This window comes from Aotus nancymaae, unplaced genomic scaffold (genome assembly GCF_030222135.1).
Source record: "Aotus nancymaae isolate 86718 unplaced genomic scaffold, 86718_ANA_hifiasm-v0.15.2.pri h1tg000115l, whole genome shotgun sequence".
NCBI classification, from domain to species: Eukaryota; Metazoa; Chordata; class Mammalia; order Primates; family Aotidae; genus Aotus; species Aotus nancymaae.
The window spans coordinates 7,089,308-7,102,581 of record NW_026988530.1 but is presented as its reverse complement, the minus strand read 5'-3'; the positions used below and the strand labels follow the sequence as shown (position 1 = coordinate 7,102,581).

General features: G+C 33.9%; 1 protein-coding gene across 1 annotated transcript in view; it reads left to right on the top strand.

The window, feature by feature from the left end:
* Window positions 1-486: 486 nt before the first annotated feature.
* GALNTL6 (polypeptide N-acetylgalactosaminyltransferase like 6) overlaps window positions 487-13,274 on the top strand; it is a 1,235,246-nt gene continuing 1,222,458 nt past the window's right edge. The window contains exon 1 of the mRNA XM_012454670.2: window positions 487-866. Within this exon, the coding sequence (XP_012310093.1) occupies window positions 729-866 (138 nt within the window). The 5' untranslated portion in view covers window positions 487-728. The remainder of the gene's footprint in view (window positions 867-13,274) is intronic.

Here is a 13,274-nt window from a genome sequence, read left to right as displayed (position 1 = left end):
TGCCTGCAGAGGAGCGTGCGGACAGTTCCTGGCCCTCCCTCCGAACCGGAGTTGTGCCCGGACTCCGAGTCCCTTGGTTCCGGGGGAGCCCGGCCGCTGGCACGCTGGCTCCGGAGGGAGTGGAACTCGAGTTCAGGTGGGTCATCCCGAGGGGAGCACAGGAAAAGGGGTTCAGGGAAGACCAGGAAGGGGACGCTGTTCCAATGTCAAAAGCGGACACTTTTCTTCCTGACCCTCGAAGGGGCTGAGCCAGTTCCTCTCCCTCAGTTCTCTCTCCTCACCCGCTCTACCGCGACCCAGCCCTCCCACACTGAGGGGGTGGGGGCCACAGCAACAACGGCAACCACAACTCCGGTTTCCCTAAGTATCCAGCATGCTGTTGACTTCTTCATAACTTACCCTTAGTCCAAGAAACGATCCTGTTGACTCCATTGCTTCATACTAATGGAGGTCAGTGGGCTTAATGATTTCCTCAGTCAAGTCATTTATGTCTAAGCCAATAGATAATGCCTTCGTCATAGTTTTCTGGGGGGAAAGTAACTGTGCGTTTGTTCTGCAGATGGCCAACTCCCTCTGAATCGTGCAGATTGGTGCTGAGCACGCAACAAAAGTTTGTAGCTTCTCAGTTTCTGGTGCTTCGCAGGGGAGAGGAAAGGAATTTGACGTTAAACTCAAGGAGCAGTCAGGGAGCCATCTCCTTTAACTTTTCTTCTCTGTTACCATTTGCAATGAAGAGAAAACAGAAGAGATTTCTGCAGATGACTTTGTTATTCACGGTGGCTTTAATTTTCCTGCCTAACATTGGTCTCTGGTCTCTGTACAAGGATAAGCACCTGGTGAAGTCGGCGGAGCCTGGGGAGCAGCAGGTAAGTGCCTCCCAGAGAAAGATCACAGGAAGATTGGTAAGGCAGTGAGTGACCCTCGCGCGGGGACGCCGGAGAGCCGGTGTGGAATCGCCTTGGGTTTTCTCCCAAGTCTCGAAAGAGCTGATATTACAAGACTCTAGAGACTCTGGGGTTTATTAAACAAGTAGCTGTGTTAAGATTGCAGCCAGTAACATCGCGAGATGTAAAACTAGTAAAGAAGGATAAGAGACGTCAAGAAGAAAAGATAATCTGTCACCATGGGTTTTAGGTTGATTTTGACTTGAGATGGATGAAAGGTCACTGTTCAGTTACGGAGGTGGGAGTAGGTTTGTTGCAAGTTTAGTGATAAGGATAGGTTTTTGCGTTCCTTTTGGTTTGCCATGTCTATGTTCAGGTGAATTGAGCCAACTAAATCATTAAGATTGTGAAGTGGTTCCTAAAACATCAAGCTATAGTTTTCAGTATTTTGGTGTCAGTTTTGCTTAGCTACAGCTTTTTACCCTGTGGAAACTTAAAGCATCTCTTTTGTCTCCCCTGTTGCTAAGGTGCTGCGATGGGGTACACAGGCAGAGTTATTAAGAATGTTCATTCCGTTTCACAGTCGCTTGATAAGTTTGTTGCTAACAGCTTTCTATCATATTGGAAACACCTATACTAAAGATATGTAGTATATGTTTGCTTTCTACTTAATATGTAATCCATTAGTATGACTTAACATGGATCAGAATAACTGTGTTTCCTAGTGAGCAATAATGCAAATTATACTTTCCAAAATGTTGATGAAAATCCATGTCGTCGAACTCCTTGTTTATTAATAAATAACATAGCTTCTCTAATAAACCTTTTAACAACAGAATGCAGCCTTCTTCACGATACTGATATATCGCTTTTTCAGTTTGTCCTGAGCATCACCTTGGAATATTAATATTCTTAATTTCAAGGGTCATCACCCCTGAACACTCTGTACCTTCCACACAGAGAAAATGTTGAAGTAGTCCCATTCCTGGAAAACATCAATGTATAGTAATGGCCATTAAATATTTGCTCTTATACTTAATGAAGTTGAATGTTCTTTTTGCACAGTGGTTAGTTGTGAACTATAAAGAGGTAATCTGCTTTTTCATTATGACAAGAAGTCATTACCAGTCTCTAAACTTCAAAGAGAATGAGTTGTCCATGGATTTCTAGTGAATTGTTATTCTGAGGGAAAATATTGACATATTTTCATTTAGTTGTTAATATTTATTATCCTTTCTAATAGGAATTCAATTTTGGTTTGAAGTATATTCTGTTTTGTCATTCCAGTGAAGAAAAGAAGATGGACACTTTGGATGTGAAACTTTTTTTGTTCCTATTTACATCATTCGACCCTTGATGTAGAACAGGATTTTAATAACTTTAGTAGTCAATATGCTCTTATGTAAAATTTCCATTCCATGTTGGTAAAATAAGAGAGGCAAAATTATTTTTTTCCTTGAAATTTGCTAACTGAATTAACAATAAGCATCTGAAGTATTTGCTGGTATAGCTAACATGAAATGCAAATTAATTTTATTAATGAGATTCTTACAGCTTTCACATTGGTGCTATTGATTTTGACCCTTAATGAGAAAATGGTTTGTCTAATAGCAGCAAAAAAAAAAAAAAAAAAACCTGTGACAGTTTAACTCTTCAGCTGTCATTATAATAACTAAAACTGTTTCCTTATTTCTGGTTCTTTTGCAGTGCAAACGATACTTAATTTCAGGAAATAAAGTAATGGGTATAAGAGACATGGAGTGGCAAGAGAAGTTTCATATACTGTAAATAACTGAGATTGATGGATATTACATGATATTCCAGTTTAATAATCCTATGTAAAGGCTTTGAAACCAAGTGGGAAAGAAAATAAGCCCTAAAATGAATGTCAATCATCTACTCTAATAATATTAACAAAAATAATAGTTTTAAAACTAATACTTTTTATAGATTAAAAAATAAAATTTAAAAGGTAGAAATTAATCGATCACTTACTGAAAGATAGAGTTCGTTGTAAAATAGAAAAAGTTTATTATAATTAAAAGGAAAATTAGGATATGTCGTCCACAATAAGCAAGTTTGGGTAAGTAAGAATTAACTCATTAATTTTTACATTGGACCAAACAAAAAGTGACTTTTAAAACATGATTAATATTGTGATGTAATATTTGTATAATGTATATATATTTCAATGTTAGCAAGATGGCTAAACACATAGGTTTTAAATTGAAACATAATTTGACCAGTGGGTAATGTGTTACTTAAATTTAGCAATTAATTTTAAAAGGACGTTTTCATGGTTAATTGCTAAATGTCTTTTCAGAAACCATTTATTACTGTATTTCTCTCCAAGTTGCAAAAGCTGAGGGTGAAGATAATGTTCAGATTGAAGCACTGACAGCAATAAGTACTGATGCTATCCACACAAGTCATGTGCCCAAATGAGTAAACTATTTTTACAGTACTTATGTGTAAAACACCAGGGGTTCTAGTTCTAAGTATGGTGTGGAAGTGGTCATAAGAACTGAAAAACTTTCACTACTTTAAATAGTTGAATTATTAGAAAGAGTTAAAGGGAAATAATTTAATTTATGGAGATTCAAAATTATGGCCTGGCTAATACTTTAAAAATATGCATTATTTATATTTTAGCGATCTTATCACTAATAATTTTTCTATCTAGCATTGAGTATAAATTGTACTTATTACATAATCTGAAGTAAATAAAATAAAGGGAGGTGAAACAGAAAACACTGATGGAAACCATGTAGGTTAATTTTCACAATGTTTAGTATTTAACACATTTTTTTTCAAATCTACTATCTTATACAAATTAATTGTATTTTCTATAGTTCCATTTTAAAAGAATATTTATAATTTTCTAATATTTAAACATTTTCTGCACCTATGTTGCAGAAAATGAAACAAAGATGTAAAAATTACCAAGTTATTCATTTCAAAGTTTTTCTTTTTCCTTTGTTCTCACAAAACCAAAGAGGATTGATAGAAGAGTTTTAATAACATGGTACAAGTAAAAGTTTTTTTGTGGTTTGGGATCTGCAAAATTGAAATCAAATCACTGAAATAAATATGAAGTGTTTGAAATTTTAAGATTCTATAACAATTTTAAAGTAGTTTATAATTTTTATTTAGATGTTATATTATCATAATGGTGATGTGTTATTTTCAGTTAACTTAATTTTGTCTCTTTTCTGTTATTGGAATGATTTAAGTATCTCCTTTATGTCATTTAGAGATATATATGTATATTAAAATAATCTAATGGTAACATATTTAGCTGAGAATGATTGTTATATAATCATTGTATAGATATTCTTAGTTTCATTTTTCTGTTTAAACATTTGAAATGTTTCTCTCCTCTTGTTTCAGCTGTATTTGAATTAAATCCCACTTAAATAATTAGGTCTTAAGCTGTGAATTAGGATGACATATAGAATAATGCTATATTTTAGAACAAGACTACTATATCCAGTCTTATTGTATTTCTTTCTTAATCATTTATTCAAGCGTACGTGAAAAAAAAGCCTAGAACCAAATACTTTCTTTTCCTAAATGCATTTTTAAAAACCCAAAATTCAAAAAAGGAACTGTAATATTAGTTTAGCAACTAACTTTAGAATAATACTAATTACAGAAATAATTCAAGAATATTCAGATATGAAGAGGCAGCAATTTTTGAAATAAAAATGAGGGACAAATCTTAAAATTTTAAACCAGACTTTCTCAGAACTGTTCAGAAAGATTTTAGAAGCTTATATTGTCCTGGATTTTCTACACATTAAAAAAAAAAAAAAAATAGCCGAGGTCCTCTATGTCTCTTTGAAATTGTGGAACCTTATTATTTATTTGAATTTCAGACTTTCTATTTTTAAAGTAGGGCTATTCGTGCTTGCCACATAGTGAGATGCATACAGTCCTGAGAGGTCACACCTTGTATATGGAAAATATTGTGAGGTAATGCATTGTTTTTTTCAGATTCACTTGTAAACTGCGCTTGACAGATATATGACTACCTCCATTAAAAAAAAAAAAATTCTGAAAAGGATTCCTCAGCATCTTTGTCAAATTCATCTAATGTTAATCAGCCCCACACTGCAGGGGGAGCCTTCTTTTTGGACACTACTATTTTTTCCAGTGGCATTTTAAACATAACATGAAAATATCAGATAATTGGTACCCATGTATGCAAACTGTCTTATGTTTTTTTTTTTTTTTTATCATGCTGATCACTAAAGCTATAAAATATGTCTGTGTTCCTTTTTCAGCAAATACCTTAGAATTTGGAAGAGCTAAGGACAGGAGGAAAAATTGACACCTACACTCAGGATGGCACATTATCAGTATACTAGATGTGAAATGACACATTAGTTTGAGCCACAGTGTTCTTAATTAGCTAAGATGTAGATTTTAAATTAGGGTTTTAAAGAATCTTTTCTTGAATTTATGGAAAATCCATTCAGAATCACTACAGGATGGCACCACACAGAACACTGTAACAAGTGTCTTAATTATTTGCTGTGACCTGGTAGATCGCTACATGATTAGTTCATCACATTGCCCCATGGGAGACAGACTGTGAAACAGTCTTCTGTTCGCAATCTGGTTAAAAAAAAAAAAGAAAGAAAAAAATGAGATAATTTTTTCCCCTCTGTTTATTTCTGAGTTGGACAAGCTGTGCTGAATCAATTAGCTTCCTATAAGATTTTCCTATAAAAGAAGCCAAATCAAGTTGGAATATATAGGAAAACGGTGAGAAAGGTTGAGTGATTTAAGTGATATAGAAGAAAGGATTGAATTTTTTTTTTGTTTGTTTGTCAGGAGTAGCCATGACAACCCTTAGAAAGTTTGCAGCCATGTCTCTCCTTGCAACATTTTTATACAAATGAAAGACAGCTAAGGGACATCAACAGTAACATTACAGGAGAAGAGAAAACTTAAAATTAGGAAAAGGCATCATAAGATGTAAGTGGAATATAGAATCAGACTTAGATATGTTTTGTGCATCATGCATTCCCATTTCTCCCTTGATTGGCCTGCTTAGGGGAAGAGGTTTAGCCCTGGAAACTTTGTATCTTTAAAAGCATCTAAGGAGACCATGTTATTCCATTTTGCTCATATTTGCATGTGTTTACAAAATAACTGTTATTAAAGAAATGTGCATATATGCAGAGAAATAGAAGGTTCTGAAGATGACAGTAAAGACACACTGTCCTAAACTTGCTCTCCTTATCACCTCACTATACAGCTAATGATTTCTGAATTATCTCAAAATGTAATTGTAATGCTTGAATGGACAACAAAAAACAACAAATGAAAAACCTGTGTGCCATGGAAACGTATTTAGATAGAAACAACAAATGTATCTATAAAGAGTTCATTTAAAGGTTGAAAACGACAGAGCATTCACAAAACTTCAAGGCATCATGACCTATAACTTTCCTCACTAATGTGTTGATGTGTGTCACTACCTAAGGAAGGTGGCATCAGAAAGAGGGTGAACAAATAAAGGTATATTTAGGGTTAATGATGAATTCAAGATAAAGCACATCAATGTTTCCACGAAGGCTTTTGCTTCCAGTGCTATAGGACAAAAGGTGAACCTGAATTATTGGTACTCTCAAATTAAATGTATTCATTTCATTAATTCATTTAGCAACACACATACACACATACATATACCCACACACATAGTTTTATTTATAAAGAAAAATTAAATCCACCCAACTGTTTTGTTTTCCACAATATTTTTACCTTCTGTAACTTTTTGTTTTTTTTCCATTGCTTTGGTAGGGGAATTTGAAGCACCATTGAAATGAATTATTCTAGAAAAGTATGCAGAAAGATAAAGAAAATGCATCCATCTCTAGAAGTGCTTGCATCTACTTAGCAAGTGTGAAAATCACAATGAGGAGTTAGCCTGTTAGAATGGCACAGATCACAAATAGGACAATCACTGTTATCATGTAACATAATTAACACAATTGTGCTTGTTATAGAGCATGATAGTAGCTACCACATTTCTTAAGGACTGGTGGTTTCTCATTAAGGGCGAAGAAGGCTAATTTTGAATTATTTCAAGTACTCATATACTCATGGACTATTATTTCAATACTTGAAATCTAGAAAGCCAGAGACAATTATAATAATTTTAATGATTTCATCGTATTAAAATGACCAAATTGTTAGGTAAGCCACCTACATTTTAGAGAGGTGGACTTTCCTTTACCTTCGTATATTTATTTATTTTTCTCCAAGAGAAGGTCTCACTCTGTCACCCAGGATGGAGTGCAGTGGTGCAATTGTAGCTCACTGCAGCCTTGCCCTCTTGGGCTCAAGCAGTCCTCCTGCCTCAGCCTTTCAAGTAGCTGGGATTACAGGTGGGCGCCTTGACACCTGGATAATTTATTTTTTATATTTTTTGTGGACACGGGGTCTCACTATGTTACCCAGGCTGGTCTCCAACTCCTGGTTTCAAGAGATCCTCCCACTTCAGTCTCCCAAAGTACTTGGGATTACAAGCATGAGTCCCCACTCCCAGCCTTTTGCCCTTATTTCTGACATGTCTCCTTAGCAAGAAAATCCGGTTGAACTTAACTAAAGGAGAACTATCAGAATGTCTGTAGTACTGGGTCTTGTTCTTTTTTAGTAGGTCAGTGTGTAGTCTCTAGAATCAAATTGTGTAGGCTTAAAATTTCTGGCTTAGCATGGTGTGACATTTAAGAACTTATGGATCTTCTCTGGATCAGTTTTTTTATTAGTGAAATGCAGGTGATAATACCTTTCTTGTAGTGTTATAGTGAGGATTAAACACTTAGCCTTTTTAACAGCATATAACAAGGTTTAATGGATATATATATTGTTATTACACACAAGTATTTATAAGCAATCATTGCCTTTACCAAGGTAATTAGTGTTTGTTTATTAAATCTTTACAGATGGCTTCTCTTTTAGAGGCATTGTCAAGACAGCACAGCAGAGCAATGTTGTTGATGTGTTGAATCTAGTAGGGAAGACTGTTGAATAAACCAACATTTGGTTTAAATGATAGGGTCTTAGAAAGTAAAAGGGCATTTTTCTTAACATTTTAGATTTCATACTTAAGGAGAAGTTGATAATTTTAATTTATTTTTTATATTACTGTTTATTACAAAAATTACTAAAATTAGTTTTTGATATATTGAAAACTATTCAAAAATGGAAGCTTTTAATTTAAAAAAAGGAAAAAAAAGCAATATTTCTTTGTAGTGACTACTCTCATTTCCTATAAAAATAAAGCCCATGACTCACGTATAAGCATTTCTTTTCTTCTTACTAATTAAAGGCAAGAAGCTGAGAACTACTTTTGTTGTTACTGTTTAAATCTTGGTCATGAGATGGATTAGATTATTCAGGAGAAAAGAAGTTAAAAAGTAGAATAAAAACTGTCAAAATCACTTAGCTACTTTATGGAGTTAATGCTTTTTTCAGTCGAGTTAGGGGACAGATAAAGCATATTGCATTGTGGTCTTTCTTATAAAAATTAGACAGGGTTGGTATTAAGCAAAGGGAAGTTCAGATACTTCAAGTTCGTATATTGTCCTCATCCCTTACAGAAGTATGTAATCGTGGGCATGCTAGTTAACATCTTTAAACCTCAGTTCCAATTATGGAAACACAAAAATTACCTCATAGTAGGGTAGCTAAGAGAAATAATTGGATTATATGTTTAAATTGCTTGGTATACAGTAAATGATGAGGGAAGCTTTACAAATAGCAATCTATACCTTCTTGACTTTTTAGAACATCTATTGAATTAGCAAATAACCTTAAATATTGTGTAAACATAATAAAGACATAATAAAATACATTAAATCTACCACTATCAATTTTTTTTATTGTTGATATTTTTTGGATATGCAATATGTGCACCATACTGGGATAGACCCTGAGGGATATAAGCAATGAAACCATAAATATGTTTTCAATTAACTTAGAATCTGTTAGTTGAGAAAGGCATATACACATTTTAATATAAGGCTGGATCACATTACTTTATAATAAATACATGCTCAAATTATTTAGAGTTTAGAAGAGGTAAAAAATACGTAAGTTATTGTGTAATGTTAATATGCGGTCCCACTCCAAGTGCTCTGTACCTTTAGTATTTAATCATCCCCTAAATTCATTGTAATAGGCTCTTCTATATAACTGAATTCACAAGTAAGGAAGGCATGAAGACAGAATTTGCACTTTGGATTTATAGAAAGAGAAACTAATTGGCAATGTTAACACTGCATTGTTTAAGGCTTTCAAAGGGTCATTAGGCTTGATAATTCATTCCTGGTATTTTCTTGATTATAGTTACACACAATTGTAGAAATTTAAACAAAATTAGAATAAATAGTAAGACTAAATATTTAACTAAAATATACTTTTTTGATGGATAACAGATATTGGTGAGGTCAGCATTGATGTAAATGGCAGGATGTGGGACCCTGGTTGGTAAAATACAAGTCAGAAGAAGGCTGGTGCCCTGAGAGAATGAGGGGACAGTCCCAAGGTGGATAGAGGTAGTCAAGTGAAGTAAAGCAAAGAGAGAAGCAGCAATAGTTGTTATTATCTAAGAGGTAAATTTAGAGTCTGTGCTTTTAATAGTTTGAATGTTTCTCCTGGCAGGGATGTCTGCGATTTTTTCCCATGAAATTATCTTACTACTTTAGAGAGGTAATTAAAAATTTGTGAAATTGTCTACAAACTGATTCAATATAGATATATTATAGATATCTTAGCTAAAAAGATGATAGATGGGTAATCAGGTATTTATTGCAGTTTATATAATCCTATTAAAAAAGATTGAAGACTATAATGCTGAAAGGAGATATCAGGAAGCCTTACAGACATCTTGTCAATAAGTCAGCAAGTTACCTGTCAAAATAAATGCAGATGATGACCAGATACACAGAATGAAGGAAACAAGCAAACAAACCAGAGTGTAGTTAAGTATAGTATAGCAAGTGGGGATAGATGGTAGGTTTGTGGTATTTATTGCAACTAATATTCAGTTGCCAAAAATATTGATAGTATATTAATAATAAAAGTAATAAAGTGATTATAATAAAAAATAAAAATAAAAAGTGTATATATTAATATATTTTAAGGTAACATTTATTGAGCTTCTAACATTTCTCTGACACTGTGTTAAGCTGCTCTTAAGTCCTCAACACAAATCAATTATATATATATATATATAATATTACTATCTTATATTACAAATGCAAATATATTATAAAAACTTGTCAAGATAGAACAGGATTTTTTCTATCAATATCAAATTTTGAGATTATATAAAGTTCACTATATATTACAACTACATCAAAAATATCCTAGATCATTGCAACACAAGAAGTGATATAATAATTTAACTATAAAAGTAAATATTCACAGTGGTGAAGGGGATGGACACTAGATACAGACTGCCTAGTGTTTGTTCCAGTTCTTTTATTTAACTACTGCAAGACCTTCGGCAAGTTACTCATCTTCCCTGTGTCTTAGATTTGTCATTTCTAAAATGAGTATAAAAAGTGTCTACTGGATTTAGTTGGTATAAGGGTTTAATAAGTTAATATGCATAAAATGCTTAGAAAACCAAATTGTACATGATAAGCAATTTAAAATGTTATCTATTATTATTTGTTAGAATTCTGGGAAATTAAGATTGGAAAAAGAGAAAAAGTGTGTTTCTATTATTAGTTGTTAGAATTCTAGAAAGATTGGAAAAAGAGAACAAGCATTTTCCCACACACTTTCTTTCATGAACCATCATGAATATGATTCCCTTTTTGGATACATTTTTGCATTTTTATTTTTTATTTTTTTGTTTCTAGATCCATCAATGCCTCTTGATATTTTTGCATCTTTTAAAGTATTCTTAAAAGTGTTTGAGTCATGTTTAACTATTTCTTTCACTTTTAAATTCTTGAGTAGCCCATACAGAAAATAATATGGCACTTATTTTAAAAGTTTTGTAACTTGAACCAAGGGCTCATATGGTCCCACATGTCAGAAACAAACTAGATTTCAAGAGAGAATGTAACTCTTCCCAGAATATTCAATCAGCAACGAATGCTATTTTGATGACCTTTCCCCTCATATTTTTAGTTCTGTTCTCACTATATGATGTTAATTTCTGAACATGTATTCTGTCCTCAGGGAAAAAACAATCTTTTCTAAATTGTATCATTAAATCAGTCTAATTGCCAAAGACAATTATCTAAGAATGTCTTTAGGGCTGAATACATTATTATTATTTCATCTAACGAGTTTTAACGTTGTTCTGGTTGCATGCAACAGTCAGGTAGAATTGGAAAAATCAAGAAAGGTGCTGCTGGACACCATAGTTGAGTAACTTGAGGAAGGAAGTGCTTTCTCACGGCCTCTTCTATTGCTTCCAAGAAACCAGCTGGCTGGAAAGACAAGGGAATGGAAAGCTGTAGAAAACTCAATGGTGGGGAAGATAAAAATGCTTCTGTTCCCTAGCCAAGTGAATTTTACCATTTTTTAGATAGCCTAGCAGAATGGTGTCAGATCAAACACTATGTAATGGAATTGTCCCCGCTCTTAACTTATGTAGAAATTTTTAACTTTTCTTTCACAAGCCGAAGGAGATTACATTTTTTAAAGAAGATCCTCGGCATTCCAAGACCAAGATCTTAAGTTCTAATAAATGAAATACAGAGAGGAAAATAAGCATCAGGGAAACCAATAGATAAAGTTCAAGAAAGTGAAGAAATACAAGCAACTCTATCACTTTACATCTCTTCCCTGCTTTTCTCTGCTTAGAACCTTCTCTTTTCCTCTTTTTCCTTTAAAAGACAAGTTTCACATAGGGATTGATTTGATCAATTATTAGCCCAATGAATACATGAAAGATGAGACTTTTCAAAAACTGGAATCTTTTGCATCATAAAAACATTCTATTGAACATAACCGTATTTCCAACTATTAAAATGTATATGATGTGAGAAATATTTTTTTAGCTCAAGACTTCTGCTGTTGCTCTTTGTTGTCACTAGTTTGTTTGTAATTCTGCGAGCTGTCAGTTTATTCCAGACTATGCAATCAGAGAGTAAATACAGCTTAGTTGTGTCACCTTAACAGAAACAATCTTTTATGAGTTAAAAGTATAAACTGGCACAGTGAAACATAAACTACCTGAAAAGAAATAATTCTACATTGTCCTATTCAGCTTTCTTCCTTGTTTTGCGAAACTGCTTTTTCCCATCTTCTTTCTTCAAATCTCCTGTGCTACCACCTCTTTTATCATGCTTAGCAGGTAGCCTTCCTTCATTCTTTACTGTGAGTATAGGATTTTTATTTGGGAAGAATCAGGACTTAATGTCATAAAACCAGAAAGCACTGCCATTTGCATGGGTGTTTTCCCAATTCTCTGCTTGCCTCCTGTTACTATGGAAAACATATCCCTAGCTTTAAGATAAATATGGAACCTCTCTCCAGACTATGAATCACAACTTTCTTTAGGAACGTCCACATATTTTGTTTTTCTTCTCATTCATTTATTTTCAGCCTTTTCCTCTCAAAACATCTCTAACAATAATATTTAAACATTCTGAGGTTTCTCCCACTATTGGAGCAGGTAGGGAAGCAATTCCTGACTTTCCATTTCTACCCACCTTAGGCTGAATCTGACTCCTGCTAATCTGCACTAACCCCTTTCACTAGTATCATCAGCCATAGTTGTTTCAAAGCCACTTATCATTAGCCGTATTACTTGTTAGAAATTAACTTAACACTCCTACTGAAAGCCATCTTCTTCATCTGAGAAGAGGCGGTGAAGTGGGAGATTTGAGAGGAGAAGGGGTTGGCAAAAGCAGCTTTTGGAAAACTGGTAAGAGACTAGAACAGGAAAACACAGAGTGTTTGTGTGTTTTCAGGCTTCTCAGTGCACACTCCTATTTTAATTCTTCTGTCTCCACTGCCATTCCCAACCAACACTCATACTCAACATACATTTACCAGTGTCCTTCGTAGACTCCCACTTGTGTTCTTTTCCTAAAAATATGCTCATTGGGAGTGTCAACCTTAAATAATGAGATTCAGAAACTATTAAGTACAGAGTTTATTTAAGTGCAAAACTTGAGAACAGCCACCCTGGAAACATGGACTCCAAATGAATAGGATCAGTGTTCCCCAAGTGGAGAAGGTTACACTTTATATAAGCAGAGATAAAAAAGTTCCAACAGGATTACGTTTGCCATAGGAGACTAGTGCATATGCCACAGCTATTTGATTGGTTACAGATTGCTACATTACAAGGAAGATTACTTTAGTACTCTGAATAGAGGCAATGTTCCAAGGGGGTCTTATCACTGC